The sequence below is a fragment of the Oncorhynchus clarkii genome, chromosome 17, assembly GCF_045791955.1.
Source record: "Oncorhynchus clarkii lewisi isolate Uvic-CL-2024 chromosome 17, UVic_Ocla_1.0, whole genome shotgun sequence".
Lineage (NCBI taxonomy): Eukaryota > Metazoa > Chordata > Actinopteri > Salmoniformes > Salmonidae > Oncorhynchus > Oncorhynchus clarkii.
The window spans coordinates 34,472,869-34,493,914 of record NC_092163.1 but is presented as its reverse complement, the minus strand read 5'-3'; the positions used below and the strand labels follow the sequence as shown (position 1 = coordinate 34,493,914).

At 46.7% G+C, this 21,046-nt stretch overlaps 1 protein-coding gene across 5 annotated transcripts in view; it reads right to left on the bottom strand.

Annotated features, from left to right (window-relative positions):
• Positions 1-354: 354 nt before the first annotated feature.
• The window catches only part of LOC139370728 (SET domain containing 5), a 49,626-nt gene continuing 28,934 nt past the window's right edge, over positions 355-21,046 (bottom strand). For 3 of the 5 annotated variants that reach the window (XM_071110384.1, XM_071110385.1, XM_071110387.1), the window contains exons 5-24: positions 19,595-19,653; positions 16,313-16,500; positions 15,730-15,768; positions 13,287-13,744; positions 12,912-13,029; positions 11,715-11,824; positions 11,261-11,570; positions 10,999-11,082; positions 10,735-10,884; positions 10,263-10,640; positions 9,733-9,990; positions 9,391-9,514; positions 7,282-7,562; positions 7,010-7,066; positions 6,346-6,852; positions 5,681-5,773; positions 3,854-4,146; positions 3,343-3,470; positions 2,962-3,050; positions 355-2,863 (exon numbers count right to left, since the gene is read on the bottom strand). In XM_071110384.1, coding sequence (XP_070966485.1) covers positions 2,201-2,863; positions 2,962-3,050; positions 3,343-3,470; positions 3,854-4,146; positions 5,681-5,773; positions 6,346-6,852; positions 7,010-7,066; positions 7,282-7,562; positions 9,391-9,514; positions 9,733-9,990; positions 10,263-10,640; positions 10,735-10,884; positions 10,999-11,082; positions 11,261-11,570; positions 11,715-11,824; positions 12,912-13,029; positions 13,287-13,744; positions 15,730-15,768; positions 16,313-16,500; positions 19,595-19,653 — 4,387 coding nt within the window. In that variant the 3' untranslated portion in view covers positions 355-2,200. The remainder of the gene's footprint in view (positions 2,864-2,961; positions 3,051-3,342; positions 3,471-3,853; positions 4,147-5,680; positions 5,774-6,345; positions 6,853-7,009; positions 7,067-7,281; positions 7,563-9,390; positions 9,515-9,732; positions 9,991-10,262; positions 10,641-10,734; positions 10,885-10,998; positions 11,083-11,260; positions 11,571-11,714; positions 11,825-12,911; positions 13,030-13,286; positions 13,745-15,729; positions 15,769-16,312; positions 16,501-19,594; positions 19,654-21,046) is intronic. The other 2 variants (XM_071110386.1, XM_071110388.1) reach the window with 2 other exon arrangements.

Genomic DNA, 21,046 nt, shown 5'->3' with positions numbered 1-21,046 from the left:
AGCGGTTAAGAGCGTTGGCCCAGTAACCGAAAGGTCACTGGGTCGATTCCCTGAGCAGACTAGGTAAAAAAAAAAAATCTAATAAATTGACGTGCCCTTGAGCAAGGCACTTAATCCTAATTGCTCCGGATAAGTGTCTGCTAAATTACTAAAATGTACAATTTAGGATTGTCCTTGCATGAAATATCAAAAATGGCCAATTTCAAAATACTAAATGTATTTAATTATATATTTTGGATGGGGAGTCCAAATAGTTACCACTATGCTCTGTTTAAAAATCAAAACAAAGTTAAACCTCCCCAGAAAAAGAAATGCACTGTCCGGTTTTGTTGTGTAGAAACAGATTTTCTGGACAGACTGTCATCCCAATCTGTCCCTCGGTAAGATCCAGAAAATAAATATCATGCTGCAAATTTAGTGTACTATATTTCTCTTTGTACATTTTAACACATTTTATACAAGTACACATGATCTTACATTCTCATTTGTTTCATTTTAGGGTTTTGTCTTTCTTCACTCAAGGTGCTGGTAATATTGTGTCACATATTTCTCTGAAGTCTTCGGTCAAACATTCATGCAACAAGTGAGTACCCTTTGTCTATGGATGAGGCAATAAGAAAGGTCAGCTTGACCGGACACTTGACAAGTCCCTCTGTCCAAAACCTTCCCTTAAAGCCCCAGTGTGGTTCCTGGCTCCCCAAAGACATTTACTCCCAACCAAACTAGAACGTCCGAACGAGTTCCATTAAAAAGTCCATCTTCCTGCGGTCTCGTCTGTCACGAGGAGACTACATCTCCCAGTGTGCATCAGCAATGTCATTTAACATGGATTAAAAGTCCCACTGCAGTGATCATGGCACATGACTTGTTAACGCCGCAGTGTGATTTTCATCTTTTTGTTTTGTATTCAGTTGGTGAAGACCCTACTAAAATGGAGGTACAGCATTCTGTGGGAAGGGAAACGTCTTGAAGCAGCACTCGCGTAAAAATAAGAAAACAAATAAAGGAGAACACAGCAGCTTTTTTTTTTATTTTTTTTATACCATTCAAACAAATCCCGCCATAGATTATCCTCTTATTTTCTTAGGTGGCATACGGAATGCAAGGATTGGTCAGAGGGAGAGAAAAAAATATATATTCTCAATACATTTTTCATAAAAAGAATCCGACAGGATTCAAGAGACAACAAACCCAACAACGGAGTAAAGAAAAAAGAAAAATGAAGTACTCTGCTTCTTACTTCTCGCTCCAGCAGAATAAAAGTTAACGATTACTAAGATGCATTTCTGGCAAAAGTCTTGATTCCAAATAACAAATGAGCTGAATCAACCGGTTGAGTGCGGAACATAACTGGATTTGAATGTAAATAACTTAAAAAGACGAAAACAACTGCAGCACCATGAATTACAAGATCTGTATGACTCAAGTATAATATAGCACATCTACTGTGAAGTAGTAATACATCAAATCAAAACAGCCACGTGGGAAACAATTTTTAAAAAATAAAAAAAGAGCAGAAAAATCATTGAACAGTAAAATACAGATCAAGAGTTTTCAGAAATTGGCTAAGTTTGAGACAAAAAACTGGAAATCATAAGGAATGATTTTTTAGGCAGCTCTTATTTGCCACCCTCTGCATCTTTATAATGGATGATACACTTTTGCAAGTATCGTTTCCCCTTTCCAAACGAAACACATACTGCAGGACTGACCCGGCTTCTAGCCAAATCCAAAAAGTAACCTTGACAAAGTCTCTGCTGAGTTACACCTGCCATCTCAGCATTAACAAATCCAGAACGAAAACAATAGGTACGCTTCTTTAAAAACAAAAACCAAGAAAACACTTTGTACAGACAGTCGTGGTTGAGTTTCACCATCTACTTTGCCAGTTTTACACAGTCTGTTCATGTCAGGGCAATTTCAAATGACACTTTTTTGTTGAACATGTCTTTTTTCTCTTTTCATTTGATTCCTTGATGATGTTGAAGTTCCTCAATTAGCCATGTTTAGAATGCAGTAATTTAGTTTCAGATAAAACAAAAAAAGACAGAAAATAAGGAGAAATCCATACAAGAAGCCAAGTCCTCACTCCTCTTAGGTCTGTAACCCCTCCCCCAAGCCTAGTTTCTCCACAGGGTTTAAGATAGGAGGTACACAATTTCACACACACACGCTCAAGCAAACACACACACACAACATCCTAAAAGCTTCCTGACTGTGTCCTTACTCCTGACCCCTGTATGGGTGGGTGCTGGAACTGACTGAGGGGTGTCCCGCGCTGTGGGTAGTGTTGGCCGGTGGAGGCCGCCAGGAGCCTGGAGCCGGTCTGCAGCACTGTCTGCCCGGGGCTGCCTGGTTTCAGGCTCCGGGACGCCTGCGGCTGGCTCAGTCTGGAGGTGTGGTGGGACGCCGGGTTCCCCACAGCACCGGCGCCCAAGTCTGTTTTAGGGTTGCCGTGAGCCCTGGAGCCAGGGGTGGGAGACCCTGACAACCCGCTGTTCAAGAGGCTGGCTTTTAGGTGGCTCCCGCCACTGTACACGTGGGACCCGTCCATACTGCTGCTGCCGCTCGGCTGGTGCAGGTTGCCTCCTGGTGGTCTGGAGGCCCCACACAGCGCCGAGTCTGCAGTGGAGGTGGTTTGGTTGGGGAAGGAGGACAGGGAGTTGAGGGGCTGTTGTTGATGCTGCTGCGAGGGGTCTTGAGACAGGGCGGAGAGGGAGGACAGGCGAGAGTAGAAGCCCTGGCCTGAGGGAGGGGGAGCCGAGGGACTGTAGGAACCACGGAATGGAGAGGACACGCTCTGCTGAAGGAAGGCTGGACTGTCCACTGTCTGCTGGTGGCCCTCCGATAAGGGGGGCTGCACCTTAGAACGAGAAAACACACAAAATACTTCCTGACACCCTGTACAAAACCAGGCGAAACAAAACACTCAACTCTCGCAAATGACAAGGGACACCATACCTGGTGTGTGTAGACAGACGGGCTGTATCTCTGTGGGCTTTTCATGGGAGAGGCCAGGGGTACCGTCTGGATCTCATACCGGTCTGCATCTGGGATAAACATAACAGGACACAAGCTGAACAGATGGTACATGCGTGCGGATTTCTCGGAATCTGAAATTAATTTGGCAAATGTTGTTCCAGACTAGGCTAGATACTGTAGCTACATTTTAGACGGGAAAACCAAAGACAAACCAGCCTAAACACACCTCTATATTTCAGACTAGAGGTCTATGTTTAAGTCTCGTCTAAAATCGGGACAGGAGGACGTCTGGCCTGAATTTCCTACTACTTCATTCATGTGAAAACTAGAGAAACCTGGTAGTGAAAACGAGCGCAGTACCAGGGTCCTTGTCTGTAGCCGAGCAGTCCGTTCTCTTCAGCACACGGTCCATCTTGAGGGAGCCCCTCAGTACCCGCTCTAAGACACCCTGGCCCTCTCTCAGCCGCTCAACTGTCGTGGGCACCATCCTGTATCGAAGCAAAACACCAACACCGTCATGTACAGTATGTTCAGTCACACACACAATGGGCTTATATAGGACCCTATAAAATCTGTACAATTGTTTTTTGTTGCCGAATCCATTTTAGTTTTTTCCTCAATATTGTCAGGTTTCGCTCTAAGTCACATTTTCTTTAAATAGAAAAACAAAACAAATTGGATGTTCCAAGTCCACAACAATGCTTAAACCACATCAGGAGACCATTTTTGAGGTCTGGGAAAAATCTAAATAAATGTTTATTTTTGAGTGCAGTTATCCTTGAAGTCAACTGCACACCAACAAGACAAGTGAATGCTAAGTGACAGGGAACAAAGTGCTGTGAGAGGATGTGGTGCCGGTGTCTAGTCTTACCAGTGGCTGGTGCCTTCCTGAGCCCTGGACTGTTGCTGTGTTGGTGGTCCAGGGGCGACGGTGTGGTGGTTATCTGGGGGGCTCACCTCCTCTATCTGGGGGATGGAGGAGTGGGTGGGGGACGAGAAGGAGCTATGGGGGGAGGCTGGGGGCTGCAGGTGGAAGGAACGGAGGCCTCCGGGAGACTTGGCGCTGGCACAGATGGAGCTGGGGCGGGTGTCCAGGGAGCTACCCCCGGGCTCTGGGTCCCTGCTGCTCCCCTGCTTTCTCTTACGGTACTCCAGCAGAGACACCTGAGTCGTCGAGGGAAAAAGAACCATCCCTAGTCAGTCATATGTACAGCCTTAGTCCCATGACACACAGACTTCCACTGGTTGCATTGCGACACCAGTGATTACTCACCAGTACAGTATGGTCAGGACGTCATGCATCAACTCAACTGTTAGACGACTTACACGTTATCAACGGACTGACCAAACATCCAAAATGTTACCAAACCCTGAACGGAAGAGCAACCACAGGTCACCGATCTACTACTTCTACCATCCTGGGAGTTCTATGGTGGGTCAACATCCTCAGTTGCTGTGGTTATCTGACGTGGATACAGAGGTGCAAAAATACAATACCTTGGGCTGACAATTGGAATGAGTCGACTTTGACAATAACAGACAAACAACGAAGCAATCCAGGGTAGCTTTATCACGCTCTCCCTACAGTGTCGGGACAAAACCCAGCTGAATGGCAAAGAAAATGGCTTTTTGTACCAGAGTATTGATACTGGCATCAATGTTATTACCAGAATCAGGAAGCTATCATATTCTAAAATGGGTTGTGTCACACACCACCATTCTGTTTTGACTTTTGAAGCCTTTGTTCTTTGTGGATAGTTAGTAACGGGCCAACATTGAAACATCAGCACAGGCAACTTATCATTATCAAATGAAACATCACAACACAAAGCAACCACTGCGAGGTAAGAAACAAAACAGAAGGGGGGGGGGGGGCGACAAAAACAGAACCACAGGGCACTCGCGTACGGTACATACACCCACACTCAAGAGACAAATGAGAGAGAGAGCAGCCCGGCAGAAGGTCGTCATGAAACAGGCAGGAGACTCAAGGAGGGGACGGGGAAGGGGGACGGGGATGAGAGAGATGAAGGCTGCCTGAATGGACAGTCCGATATCAGGGCTACCAGGAGGCCCCACCTAGACCCTTAGAGCTGCAGTTAGAGGCTTAGGACTTAAAGAATCGCCACACAGTAAAGTCTTCGGACCCGAGGACTACTATACTTGTTAGGACCTTTTGATTCTGCTTGGGCCCCAAACCCAGCTTCTCGGGCTCCAAAGACTAATTTTATGGACCTTCTGATTGTCCTTGGGCCCTAAACCCAGCTTCTCGGGCTCCAAAGACTAATTTTATGGACCTTCTGATTGTCCTTGGGCCCTTAGGGGTGCCTCTTGAAGGGGTGCTAGTATGGTTCTTAGATGGGCATTGGCCATACTGCTGGTATGGATCGAGGCTGGTGAAAGGGGATGCGGGCACAGAACTATGGATGAGATGGACCATAGACGAATGGCCAGTGAAGCCGACGCCCACAGGGCCTGGTTCAACCTCGGCAGCCTGAAGACGACACCATGAAGCATCGGGCTCGTAGCACGGCGCTCTGAGACGACGGGGTGACCATGTTTCTGACACAGAGATGTTTTGATATAATAGGTCATGTAGGTTGTTTTTTTTGGAAAAGGGGAGTTTGGGGCGGGGCTGTGTATGCGGATGCCAAACAATATTTACATGCACACTTCTAAATGGTATGGAAATATTCACCATATTGTGTACTGTCTTGTATTCACGTCTTACTGCTATAGCCTGGTAACCTGGCTGTCCTGTCAGCAGACTAACGGTTTGCAGGTTGGCCCTCTGCCTTGGTAGAAACAGTGGAAGAAAGACTTGGCAAAGGTTTCAGGAGGAGCATAGGGGGGGGGGTGGGAGGGTGAGGAGAGGGTCGACAGAACACAAAACCTGTTGGGCTAGCTGCAGTAGGAAAGACAGAATACACATAGAGAGAGAGAAAATGTGTAAATCATTCTAGAAGTACGGCATTGTTTGTTTCTAAAGACATGTATGACAATTGTTACCCCACGTCTATTTGGATTTAATTATCATCTCGGCGTGGAATCACTGAGCCCACTTGATCTATTTGACACAAAGTGAATGGAAAACACAAAGCAAGGAAATACTACAATGATCAAGTAGTCATTCAGTTTCCACATACTCTACCACACTCAATATGACTCTTTCCCCTCAAATTTGGACATTATACCAATAAGCATGTAGGCACTTCTTCCATACTACCACTTCAGACATGATCTACCTAGCATACCGCCATTTGGGAGTTTCATTTAAAACACAAATATCTTTGTTAAATAGTACAATTTCTTTGGGGAGAAAAAAAAACAAAAGCAGGAAAACGTTGAGAGAGTTGGACTTGCCTTCTTTTTCTGCGGTGGGTTACTGGTGTGGTGGGGAGGGGTGCCGCTGTCTGGGTAGCCCCCGCCATAGTGCTGCTCGCCGTAGGGCGACAGAGAGCCAGGCCCTGCCTCGGCCAGAGGCCCTTGGCCACTCACGGTGCTGTAGAAGGACTCGGCCGGGGAGAAGCTGCCCTCCGATTGGCTGAGGCGCCTGTCGGTGGTGACGGGGTTGCCCAGGTTGGCGTTGAGCGGGGAGCAGGTATAGATGAGGTTGAACTCAGTCCTGAAGCTCTGCTCTCTGGCCTGCTGGGCCGACTCGGACAAGGTGCTTGGCGCCAGGGGAGTGAGGAGGCCTCCCCCGCCCACCATGGAGGCCAGCGGCCCCTGCGTGTCAGGGGGAGGAGGCCCCGTTGCCAAGAGGAGAGAGAAGTCGTCTGACATGGCGGGCACAGGGCCATCGAGGCCCGAGGACAGGTTGGGGAACTGCAGGGCGCAGCGCGGGGCGTCAACGTCCGGTTGCAGACATGGCTACAGGTGGAGGAGGAAGAAGAGGGAAACAGGATTACGAAACCTGTGACAAAGGAAAAAAAAACACCTGCCCTCATCTGTCCTGTGTTCCCTAACGCATCTAGCCCCGTCTCCAGTGCCGTCACAGTTACTCTGGGTCTGTGGGGTGAATGCCTACCTCTGGAGAGATAGACTCTGGCCTGTGCACAGGAGAAGCCTCTGGAGATGATATGTTCTGGATGGGTAGAAGAGAGACATGAAATACCATTAGAAACAGATCGATAGCACAGTGAAAACAACCATGTCTATGCGCTGTAGTGTTGTACGCAGAAATGTCATATGTTCTGGTACACCACTGACACATGCTCAGTATGTCCTGTGTGTGTGCGAGCATGTGTGAGTGTATTTCTGTATGTCCTGTGTGTGTTTATCCGCATCCTTCCAAAGTACCTCAAACTGCAGTGGCGTGTTGCAGCGGCTGGTTGGCAGCGAGGGCAGTGGCGAGTAGGCAGCCATGCCGTTGGACAGCCGGCGCTCCTCGTCGCCGTAGCAACCCAGCAGCGCGGCGTAGGATGCGGGGCTAGGCAGGGGTTGGTCCGACGGCAGCGGGGGAGTGATGGGCGACAGGGGCTGCAGCAGCAGACCGTGTTCTTCTGAGCCGGGCAGAGGCGGCGCTGCCTCCACCTCTGGGCCATATATGGACCGCCGCTTCTTGGGGGGCGCCGCCAGTTCTTTATTTTTTTTAATCAGAAAGAAAAGCAATAGTGTCAGATGATCTGCTGTGACAGGTGTCAGCACACACCGATGAAAAGGATCTTCGTTTGGGGTTAGGTTCACTTAAAATGATGTACATGGTTGACGAATTAGGATAAAGTAAGTAAAACAATACCAGACTAACAATAGCTAACGCTAAATACTGGCACGTCTGAGGAAGAGTGCTCGTCAACAGCAAGACTGCTATACCGGACCCGGGTTCCAAAAACGATTTCAACTATTAGGAACCTTTCAAATGCTGCAGCTGTGCTTGGCTGACCTCTTGCAATGGAACAAAAAAGAAAAGTCCCAAAAGTGCAAACATCGTCCACCTTGAAAGTGCTCAAAGTATTTGAAAGACTTGGAATAGTATAAACCAGGTCTGTACTAAACTCAGCAAAAAAAGAAACTTAACATGTGTAAATATTTGTATGAACATAAGATTCAACAACTGAGACATAAACTGAACAAGTACCTGTGACTAACAGAAACGGAATAATGTGTCCCTGAACAAAGGGGGGGGGGGGGGGGTCAGTATCTGGTGTGGTGAGATATTACCCCACTCTTCCACCAAGGCACCTGCAAGTTCCCAGACATTTCTGGGGGGAACGATCCTTGCCCTCACCCTCCGATCCAACAGGTCCCAGACTTGCTCAATGGGATTGAGATCCGGGCTCTTCGCTGGCCATGGCAGAACACTGACATTCCTGTCTTGCAGGAAATCACGCACAGAACGAGCAGTATGTCTGGTGGCATTGTCATGCTGGAGGGTCATGTCAGGATGAGCCTGCAGGAAGGGTACCACATGAGGGAGGAGGATGTCTTCCCTGTAATACACAGCGTTAGGATTGCCTGCAATGACAACAAGCTCAGTCTGATGATGCTGTGACACACCGCCCCAGAACATGGACCTTCCAACTCCAAATCGATCCCGCTCCAGAGTACAGGCCTCAGTGTAACGCTCATTCCTTCGACGATAAACGCGAATCCGCCCCCCCCCCCCCCAGTGAGACAACACTACGACTCGTCAGTGAAGAGCACCTTTTGCCAGTCCTGTCTGGTCCAGCGACGGTGGGTTTGTGCCCATAAGGCGACATTGTTGCCAGTGATGTAATGCAGATCCTCACCAGACAACAGGCTACAAGCCCTCAGTCCAGCCTCTCTCAGACTATTGCGGACAGTCTGAGCACTGATGGAGGGATTGTGCGTTCCTGGTGTAAGTTGTTGTTGCCGCCATCCTGTACCTGTCCTACAGGTGTGATGTTCGAATGTACCAATCCTGTGCAGGTATTGTTACACGTGGTCTGCCACTGCGAGGACGATCAGCTGTCCATCCAGTCTCCATGTAGCCCTGTCTTAGGCCTCTCAGTACGGACATTGCGATTTATTGCCCTGGCCACATGTGCAGTCCTCATGCCTCCTTGCAGCATGCCTAAGGCACGTTTACGCAGATGAGCAGGGAACTTGGGCATCTTTCTTCTGGTGTTCTTCAGAGTCCGTAGAAAGGCCTCTTTAGTGTCCTAAGTTTTCATAACTGTGACCTTAATTGCCTACTGTCTGTAAGCTGTTAGTGTCTTAACGACCGTTTCACAGGTGCATGTTCATTAATTGTTTATGGTTCATTGAACAAGCATGAGAAACCGTGTTTAAACCCTTTAAGTTATTTGGATTTTTACAAATTATCTTTGAAAGACAGGGTCCTGAAAAAGGGAAGTTACTTTTTTTTGCTGAGTTTAGATTACAAATGCTACTAGACTTGTTAGAAGACAGTGAACAGACAAAAAAAAAAAAAAAGTTTGTAGATACCGGCTTTGAAAGGGTTGGGGGTGGAGCTGCTGCTGTTACTTTGGTGGGAAGAGGTGGACTCAGTGCCGTCCTCCAGGCCCCCCGAGCAGAGCCCGCTCTCATCCTGGGCTTGTTGGATCCATCTCTGCACATAGGGGAGATACAAACAGGCATCAGACAAAATACCGGAACACTGAATATCCTTCAAACATATGAAGGGTAGTGGACAAGTGCACACTTGGGATGCATCCACTTCTAACAGCCCTGTCCTTCTCAAGCACCCACTACACATCACATTACATTTTCCATGTACCTCTATTCCCCATTGACCCCAACAACTTCCACAACTCCCTCCACCGTTACCTTCTTGAAGGAGCCGTAGGTGGCGTCCACACTGACGGGCCGGCGCCGGCGCTCAGGGTTGAAAGGCGAGCCGAAGCGCACGTAGTGTTTGGGCGCCGTGCAGATAAGCGGCGAAGCCGCAAGGCCCGGCAGCATGTTGAGCGTAGTCGCCAGCACCGTGGGGTCGGTGGTGATGCGCAATTGGCGCTCCACCGTGGGCGCCTCCTGCAGGACTACCTTGTCCAGCACTTTGTCGTTCAGCCACTCAGTCACCAGGTACTGGGGGAGGGGGAAATCATTATTTGCAAACAAATTCTGGAAGGCTCGTTACCGCCAAATTCTAAAAGGGACTTTTCAGCGAGAAATTTGGGAATTATTTTTAACAAATTGTGGAAAAGACTGACAAATTCTACATTTGTGTATATTGGACTATAAATGTTGTAATACAAAAACGCTAAAGAGTTGTCCTGGTTCATTAAATGTTTAAGAAATAAGAAATAATAACGATTAAATAAAAAATGGTGGTTGGAAGTCAGCCCCATCACTCTCACCTTCTTAGTCTTAGGCAGGTTGCGAAGGTTGCCTTTGTTCAGAGCACTCAGGCCTTCTCCGTCAAGGAGTTGCCCAGCTCCCAATGCTCCGTCTCCCAGCCTCAGTTCTGTCCCGGGTCCCCCCAGGGGACCCTCCTGCCCCTCGGCCACCACCGCCTGCTCCAGGGCTGCCTGCTGCAGGGCCAGAGCCTGCCGCTGGCGGCGGGCTCGCTGCGACGAACTGGAGCGGTAGCGCGAGATGCGGCTCTTAGGCCGTGGCTTGGAGGAGCGGGCCGGGGGAGGCTTGGGGGGCACCGCAAGAGGGGCCAGGAGGGGAGCGGTACACACCAGGGCCTTGTCTGCGTCGGCTGCTAAGGAGGGTTCCTGGAGAGAGAGATTCTGTTGGGGGGGGGATCAATAATTGAAATTGGAAAATTGGTCACAAAGTTCAAAAAGAGAATGTGGCGGTAAGAGGGATGAAAGTCTGACTCACAGAGACGTAGGTGGCACGGCGCGTGCTTATCCCCACCCCTGCTTGGTGGGCCGCGGCGTTAACCCCCGTGGGGTTCCCTCCGCTCCCCTCTGCAGACTCCAGGCCCTCCCGTTTAAACTCATCTATAGCCCCTGTGCTGGGCGTCCTCTTCTACAGAGACAGAGAGAGTGGGTTACGAACTGCAGACTTACACTATGATTTGATAGTGACAGTGGGTTGGTTGGTGCGACAGGAATTATGTCAGGGCGGAGATGTGGCACCTACCGGTCTACTAGAGATGAGGACTCCGTTCTCATCCAGCTCTTCCTCCTCTCCTTCCTCCAGCTTCACCCCATCTAGGAGTGCCTCCTGTAACACATACGGCGTATACATTTTCATTACACAGTGCACACACACACCCGTGTGTCTCTGTAGGAAAGCACCACATGAATTGTAAAATCCTCTACAACCCATCCACCCCTTCTCTATATGTACACACACACACACACACACACACGTCTTTGCACCAAGACAAACACACACACACCTCTGTGTCACTGTTGCCCAGGCTGACGTTGCCCTGCAGCGTCTCCCGGACCTCGCCACTCTCCTCGGGCGGCTGGTTACTGTCATCTGACATCCCGAAAGGTCCCTTGCCGCCACCTGGCCCCTCCAGCTCTCTCCGCTGGGCCTTCCGCCGCCGTGTCTCGGCCCCCGTGGGTGCCGGGAGTTGAGAGGGCGGGGGCAGCGACCCCGCAGCTTGGCAGAGCAGGGTTTCGCGTGGGCTCAGGTTGTGCTTCAGCACGGGGCAGTTCTGCTGGTTGCCCTTGTAGCAGGCGCAGTCCACCTTGTAATTACTGCAATAACGGTAACAATAAAATGATTTATTTTCTGTGCTTTTTTAAAACCCAGATGAACACTTTAGGGTCGAGAGAGAAGAGCGAAACCGTACTTTGTGCTGATATAAAAAGTCTTTACAGATATACTTGATTGACACTGACCAGCTATTGAACTCATAGTCAAAGCTGATGGTGACCTCTGCGTCCTTGAGGATTTGCGTGACGGCGTAGATACAGAGGTGGATCATGCCATCAGCGATCATATGCCGAACCTGGAGGGGACAGAAGACATTATGTATTAGCTTGGCTAGGACGGCATCCATTTCCCCCCCTAGAACAGGGGTCTCCAACATGTCGCAAGCTACTCATTTTTTTCTAGCTTTCAAATAGGCACATTATTCTCTTCTCCCCTGCAACTCTTCCCCAGGTCCTTCCTGTATAAGAGAAAGCAGTGCATTGTTTTCTAGAAACACACCTGGTAAAATAATGGTTAATAAAAATCTAAGGGGGGCACTTTCAAATTTGTGATTTATTATAAAATTGTTTTACTCACTTGTATTTTTCCTGGTTTTAGATTTTAGTATTTCACTCTCAAAATGACAATTGTTCATAGAGGAACAACAAAATTGGATGTTCTGAATCAATGGTTAAATCATTTCAGAAGACAATTTTTTTGTTTAGGTCTGGAAGAAAACTACCAAATTGATTAAGTGTAATTCCCCTTTAATTGCACATCTAGCGAGTGAGGAAAGTGCCGTCTAATGTGCTGGTTCTGTACTGCTGCTGCTCATTTCAAGGCAAAGTTCGCAAATAACAATAGATACTCATGATATACCTCTGCCAGGTAAGCCCACAATGCAGTTAACACTTCTTTGAGGTGGTTTTGGGGAAAGCACCACAGACAAAAAGGGGCAACTTTTCTGGATATTTATTGGCAGATATTGTTTTAGGTTTGGCTTTTTAAGCCAATGGGTGGCTAACCAGAGGTGGGATAATGTCAGTGTTGCGTTGATTAGATAGTAGCTGGGAGCTTGCGGTGTCTGATACTTGTGAGATTGGTTTATGAAAGTTTGCGATGGAACACATGGAAAATTGCATTTAGGCCTACTTTCAGAATTGTTTGATCGACCTGTTGGAGACTCCTGCCCCAGAAGGGTGCGTCTCAATAGGGATAAATGGCCTCCTTTCCCCATATTTTCCTTCATCTATGCTGATGTAAGAGCTAAATTCACCTTGTCTGACATTTCAAATGAGTGAAGTGAACTAAGGAGAGGAGATGAGGGAGTAAGTATAAACTACTGAGATGCACCCATTGCCTTTCTTGAAGAAAAAAAAAAAAACCCAAACAAGATGTCTGACCTCTGCGCTGGGTGTACAAGACCTCCGGATGAAGCGTGCGTCATTCCCAAATGTCCGCGCGTCCACGCACATCTCTACGTCGTTGAACTTGGAGTAGAACAGCACGAAAGGGTAGGGCCTAAAAGAAGTCAAAATCATGTCAACATTTGTATTTTTTTCATAATAATACATCCTCAATTTCCTTCATAAAAACCATGCAATGGTGCAGCATATGAAAACCAAAATTTTCCACCTTAAAAATGTCAGATTTGACATCTTACCAAAAAAACAAAGATGCCACATTTTTATTGGGCCTGCTTGAAAAAGCATGGAAGTTTGGGGAACGTTTAGGGAATTCTGCAACCATATGGAGAAGTGTAATGAACGAATGCATACTTTTTGAAGAAGTGTCCGTTGACCTCAAACTGCTGTTTGAGCATGACCTTGCCCCGGTACTCGATGATCAGGGTGTCTGGCTCTAGATCCCTTGACGCCCGCAGGATCTTCCGGTGCTTCTGCACACGTGTCACCCGCCCCAGTTGTAACTGCATCTGAGAGCCAAGCACCGTGTTGTTGCACGCCAGCTCCGTTCGGTTAATTGTGTCCATGGCATTGGCCGAGGCGTTGACCTGGGCCGGTGAGGCCGTCGTCGTCGCTGCCGTTGTATCGCCCACTACCACACCCTCGGCAGCAACAGTAACGGTGGAGGCGCGGTGCAGCTGGAGCAGTGTCTGGACGTCAGCACTGTACTGGTTGGCCGTGGCCTCCTCGTACTGGTCCGTCCACTGGCGGATGCGGCTCTCCCAGCCCTCCGCTGTGGTCTCGTCCACTGCGCTGGCCTCCGTAGTGGAGTTCTGGGGGAGGGGAGGAGAACGGTTTTACTTCAGAGCCATGTAGTGTTGAAAACACATGTATTTTTATTTTATTCACCTCCATTCTAAGACCTTTCATAAATGACCATGTCAGGTCTACAACCCGTGTTTCTTCCCCTTAGATGAATGGGTTATCATGGGTGGGTGGTGCACTGTGCTCTATATCAGCTTAACATTTGATAATAAAATGGGAGTATTTGTGATATGGCCAAAGGAACACATCACTCAATGGAACCCTGATGCTAACAAAGTGGCACCGATTTCTTCATCCCATTAGCTACTGCTGTGAAGTTTATTTATACATTGATATACAGTACCAGTCAAAGGTTTGGAAACACCTACTCATTCAAGGGTTTCTTTATTTTTTTGGTGCATTTTCTACCTTGTTGAATAATAGTGAAGACATCAAAACTATGAAATAACACATATGGAATATGTAGTAACCAAAAAAAGTGTTGAATAAAAATATATTTGGAGATTCAAAGTAGCCACCCTTGGCATTGATGACAGCTTTGTACTCTTGGCATTCTCTCAACCAACATCATGAGGTAGTCACCTGGAATTAATTAACAGGTGTGACTTGTTAAAAGTTCATTTGTGGAATTTCATTCCTTCTTGATGCATTTGAGCCAATCAATTGTGTTGTGACAAGGTAGGGGTGGCATACAGAAGATGCCCTATTTGGTAAAAGTATATATTATGTCAGGAAGAGCTCAAATAAGCAAAGAGAAACAACAGTCCATCATTACTTTAAGACATGAAGGTCAGTCAATACGGAAAATTTGAAGGACTTCTAAAGTTCCTTCAAGTGCAGTCGCAAAAACCATCAAGCACAATGATGAAACTAGCTCTCATGAGGACCACCACAGGAAAGTAAGACCCAGAGTTACCTCTGTTGCAGAGGATACGCTCATTAGAGTTACCAACCTCAGAAATTGCAGCCCAAATAAATTCTTCAGTTCAAGTAACAGACATCTCAACATCAACTGTTCAGATGAGACCACGTGAATCAGGCCTTCGTGGTCAAATTGCTGCAAAGAAACCACTAGTAAAGGACACCAATAAGAAGAGACTTGCTTGGGTCAAGAAACATGAGCAAAGGACATTAAACCGGTGGAAATCTGTCCCTTGGTCTGATTAGACCAAAATTGAGATTTTTGGTTCCAACCGCCGTGTCTTTGTGAGACGCAGAGTAGGTGAACAGATGATCTCTGCATGTGTGGATCCCACTGAAGCATGGAGGAGGTGTGATGGTGCTTTGCTGTTGACACCGTCTGTGATTTATTTAGAATTCAAGGCACACTTAAACAGCATAGCTACCACAGCACTTTGCAGTGATACGCCATCCCATCTGGTTTGCGCTCGGTGGGACTATCATTTGTTTTTCAACAGGACAATGACAAAAAAACACACCTCCAGGCTGTGTAAGGGCTACTTGACCAAGGAGGGAGATGAGTGCGGCATCAGACGACTTGGCTCCCACAATCGCCCGACCTCAACCAAATTGAGATGGTTTGGGATGAGTTGGACCACAGACTGAAGGAAAAGCAGCCAACAAGTGCTCAGCATATGTGGGAACTCCTTCAAGACTGATGGAAAAGCATTCCAGGTGAAGCTGGTTGAGAGAATGCCAAGAGTGTGCAAAGCTGTCAAGGCAAAGGGAGGCTACTTCGAAGAATATCAAATATATTTTGATTTGTTCAACACTTTTTTGCTTACTACATGATTCCATATGTTATTTCATAGTTTTGATGTCGTCACTATTATTCTACAATGTGGGGGGGGGGGGGGGGTTAATGAGTAGGTGTGTTCAAACTTTTGACAGGTACTGTATATAAATGAACTTCCCAGCAGTAGCTAATGGGATGAAGAAATCATCAATGCCACTGTTAGCATCATGGTTCCATTGAGAGACCTTTGACTGGTACTGTATAACTAAAAAGATCTTCGGAAGGAATTCATCTTACCTTCATCCTCATGGACTTTCTAGAACCCTCTCTGAAGGCCTGTAAAGACACACTCATTTACATAACGTTTCAGAGTCTACTCACAGCGTTTAGACAACATTCAGAGGGTCTCCTACGTTTAGGCAACGTTTCAGAGAGTCTACTTGTGTTAACACGTGTCAGAGATTCACAAAATAATGTAGCAAAAATAACTTTATGCTACTAGAAAAAGACTGCAACTTCTCTCTTGGCCTCTAGAGGTATAATTGGCATATTCAGCCTTAAGAGCAAGTTAAAACAAGTAACGTAACCATCTTGGTCCTCTTCCTAGCTGTGGGTTTTGCATTTGCTCCCTCAGCCCCTTTTCACACTTTGCATGTGTGGCATTTGGCACACTTGGCCATTTTCCCCATACTATTGTTGTCTTTAGCAAGGATACTCTTGCCGTCGCTACCGCCTGCATTTAGCCCAAATAGTGGCTGGCACCTTCTGCTAGCACTTCATTTGGCACTCTTGCCTGGCATGTCTCGCATTTCACACACACTTAGGACTCTATGCTAACTGTGCTCTTTTGAGGACTGTGCTCTTGCTCCCAAGTTCCTACCTTTATTTTCTTGCCCTTGGGCACTCCGCGGGCCTTCTCCGTGCTCTTCTTCCTCTTCTTGGACTTGTTCCGCTTAACGCGGTTGACTGTGAGCGTGATGCTGGTGGGCGTGTGCTGCGTTGCTGTGTAGGACACCGTGGCGGGCGACACTTCCTCGTCGCCACTCTCCGTGGCGCTGCTATCGCCCACTAGAAGCGCAAGAGAGACTTGAGCATTCACAGGTACTTGGCAAAGTTAGTTTCCACCTGGGCACGCCAACAGTAAAGACTTAGGGTTGGTTTCCCGGACTAAAATGCTATTTAAATAGAGATTCTGCATAGAAACCTTTTTAGACCAGGCCTAAGGCTGCTTTCACACCAAATTGGTTTGGAACGTTTTTTTTTCCGAACTCTGGCGCATTTTCTCCCTTAGTTCAGTTCGTTTGGACTGGTGTGAACACTATCCGCACTAGGGAGCGCAGTAAACACGCTGTGGTACGATTATGTTTGGTGTGTGGTTCGCTGCAGGTGATCATGCAGTCCCAGACCAAACACAGTAAAAGAACCAGAGGTTCATTCAGTATTATTGGTTGTTTGACTGCGATCATTTGATCAAATGCACGCAGTACCTTAACATATGGTTAGTAATAGCACATTTATGAGCGCATCCCATGCAGATTAATGGAGAAGGGGGCTACACTGTAGGCTACTGAGCCGGTAGTGAAATTCTACACACCCATTGCACAGTCTTCACATTTTGTGGCCTTAATACAATATCTAAAAAGGGATTACATCATCTTTTCAAGTAATGAGGTGGCAGCATCATGTTATGAGTGTCATTGGCAGGGACTGGGGAGTTTCATATGTATTTTGATCCTGACAAAGGAGCAAAGCTCACGTAAAAAGTTAAAGGAAAACCTGCCTCAGTCTTCTGATAAAGCTTCATCCCAGGGTTAGGTTATCAGCAAGAAATGTAGATTTTTATGCCAAAGACACACCAGAATGGCTCTCCAAGAGGTCTTGCGTGTTCATGAGTGGTCTAGCCTCTGTCCGGACTTAAATTTGCTTGGCAATCAGAGTCAAGGTTTAAATATTGCTGCCCAACAATGATTCCCAACCAAATTTACTGAGCATGAGACATTTGGAGCAAAACGATGGACATATGTTGCCCTAAGAGTCGTGCAGAGTTGGTAGAATACTATTCAAAATGATTAACGCTGTAAACTCTGCCAAAGGTGCCAAAGGTATTAACTCTGGGGTGTGAAGACATACGCAAACCAAACTTTCACTTTGAATATGTGGAGTAAGTCGTTCAGATCAAGGAACAAAGTCCAATGCAATCAATTTTTACATTTAATTTTCAGGCAGCAAAATGTGAAGACTGTGAAAGGGGTGTGTCGACTTTCACTAGGCACTGTAGTATACTCTTCTCCGATGGTCGTTGTAACAGTTAGTGGATATTGCGCGGTTTCCTCACGCATTTTGTTGGATGAACAAAGCGAAAGTAATAAACTCAGCAAAAAAAAGAAGCGTCCTCTCACTCAACTGCCTTTATTTTCAGCAAACTTAACATGTGTAAATATTTGTATGAACATAATATTCAACAGACAAACTGAACAAGTTCCACAGACATGTGACTAACATAAATTGAATAATGTGTCCCTGAACAAAGGGCAAAATCAAAAGTTAGTCAGCCACCAGCTGCATTAAGTACTGCAGTGCATCTCCTTCTCATGGACTGCACCAGATTTGCCAGTTCTCGCCATGAGATGTTATCCCACTCAGCCCTAGCCCTCATGCTCCTATCCAACAGGTCCCAGACTTGCTAAATGGGATTGAGATCTGGGCTCTTCGCTGGCCATGGCAGAACACTGACATTCCTGTCTTGCAGGAAATCACGCACAGAACGAGCAGTATGGCTGGTGGCATTGTCATGCTGGAGGGTCATGTCAGGATGAGCCTGCAGGAAGGGTACCACATGAGGGAGGAGGATGTCTTCCCTGTAACGCACAGCGTTGAGACTGCCTGCAATGACAACGAGCTCAGTCCGATGATGCTGTGACACACCGCCCCAGACCATGACGGACCCTCCACCTCCAAATTGATCCCGCTCCAGAGTACAGGCTTCGGTGTAATGCTCATTCCTTCGACGATAAACGTGAATCCAACCATCACCCCTGGTGAGGAAAAAACAACTTGTCAGTGAAGAGCACTTTTTGCCAGTCCTGTCTGGTCCAGCAACGGTGGGTTTGTGCCCATAAGGCGACATTGTTGCTGGTGATGTCTGATGAGGATCTGCATTATAACAGGCTACAAGCCCTCAGCCCAGCCTCTCTCAGACTATTGCGGACAGTCTGAGCACTGATGGAGGGATTGTGCGTTCCTGGTGTAAGTTGTTGTTGCCATCCTGTACCTGTCCCGCAGGTGTGATGTTCGGATGTGCCGGATGTGTAGGTGTTGTTTCACGTGGTCTGCCACTGAGGACGATCAGCTGTCCGTCCTGTCTCCCTGTAGCGCAGTCTTAGGCGTCTCACAGTACGGACATTGCAATTTATTGCCCTGGCCACATCTGCAGTCCTCATGCCTCCTTGCAGCATGCCTAAAGCATATTCACACAGATGAGCAGGGACCCTGGGCATCTTTCTTCTGCTGTTCTTCAGAGTTTTTAGAAAGGCCTCTTTAGTGTCCTAAGTTTACATAACTGTGACCTTAATTGTCCACAGTCTGTAAGCTGTTAGTGTCCTAACGACCGTTCCACAGGTGCATGTTTATTAATTGTTTATGGTTCATTGAACAAGCATGGGAAACAGTGTTTAAACCCTTTACAATGAAGAGCTGTGAAGTTATTTTGATTTTTATGAATTATCTTTGAAAGACAGGGTCCTGAAAAACGTGCATTTTTTTGCTGAGTTTATGAAGTTTGAGACACAGAAGTTACGCTTCTTGATAATCATTGATGGATTTAACATGACCATTTTCTCCAATTAACAAATGACTCGTATGAACACATGGTTGTTTAACATTTGGCAATGTGAAACCAACCTAACCAAACGCAAAAAAATACAACGTAACAGATAAAAATCAACGTCGGATTCGAACTATAGTTACGAACAATGTGTGAAAAGCCCTAAACTTAATCCGTGTCCAGGAAAACAGGCCCATGGAGTTTACGTGGTTTAGTTGAGGCCAAGTGGCACCATGTATATACGTAACGCCCGTGCATCAATGTGGTGGCTGTATGCGTTTTCCATACTTGGAATACGCACATTGAGATGCATGTTATGTAGTCTATCATTCACCATACCTGATACATTTTCTTGTTTCCGGCGTTGGCCGTCCAGTCCTTTCCTCCTGTCTAGGCCCCTGAAATCACAGAAATAAGAACATCACAATTAGGAAATTGCAGATCTTATAGGCCTTTAGATATATCTCTCTCTCACCTTGCTATCTCAATATATGACTTATACTATGTCTGTATTAATCTAAGCCAAATAGAAGTGGTGACCCACCATTAACGTAGATGGTGGGCCACACACAGTTGAAGTCAAAAGTTTACATACACTTAGGTTGGAGTCATTGAAACTCGTTTTTCAACCACTCCACACATTTCTTGTTAACACACTATAGTTTTGGCAAGATGGTTAGGACATCTACTTTGTGCATGACACAAGTCATTTTTCCAACAATTGTTTACAGACCGATTATTTCACTAATTCACAATTCCAGTGGGTCCGAAGTTTACATACACTAAGTTGACTGTGTCTTTAAAAAGCTTGGAAAATACCCAAAAATGATGGCATGGCTTTAGAAGCTTCTGATAGGCTAATTGACATCATTTGAGTCAATTGGAGGTGTACCTGTGGATGTCTTTCAAGGCATACCTTCAAACTCAGTACCTCTTTGCTTGACTTCATGGGGAAATAAAAACAAAATCAGCCAAGACCTCAGAAAAACAATTGTAGACCTCCACAAGTCTGATTCATCCTTGGGAGCAATTTCCAAACACCTGAATGTACCACGTTCATCTGTACAAACAATAGTACGCAGGTATGAACACCATGGGGCCACGCAGCCATCATACCGCTCAGGAAGGAGATGCGTTCTGTCTCCTTGAGATGAACGTACTTTAGTGCGAAAAGTGTAAATCAATCCAAGAACAGCAGCAAAGGACCTTGTGAAGATGCTGGAGGAAACGGGTACAAAAGTATGTATATCCACAGTAAAACGAGTCCTATATCGACATAACCTGAAAGGCCGCTCAGCTAGGAAGAAGCCACTGCTCCAAAACTGCCATAAAAAAAATCCAGACTACGGTTTGCAACTGCACATGGGGACAAAGATCATACTTTTTGGAAAAATGTCCTCTGGTCTGATGAAACAAAAATAGAACGGTTTGGCCATAATGACCATCGTTAGGTTTGGATGGAAAAGGGGGAGGCTTGGCAAGCCGAAGAACATCATCCCAACCGTGAAGCACAGGATCATGTTCTGGGGGTGCTTTGCTGCAGGAGGGACTGGTGCACTTCACAAAATAGATGGCATCATTGAAGCAACATCTCAAGACATCAGTCAGGAAGTTAAAGCTTGGTCACAAATGGGTCTTCCAAATGGACAATGACCTCAATCCTATAGAAAATTTGTGGGCAGAACTGAAAAGGCGTGTGCGAGCAAGGAGGCCTACAAACCTGACTCAGTTACACCAGCTCTGTCAGGAGGAATGGGCCAAAATTCACCCAACTTATTGTGGGAAGCTTGT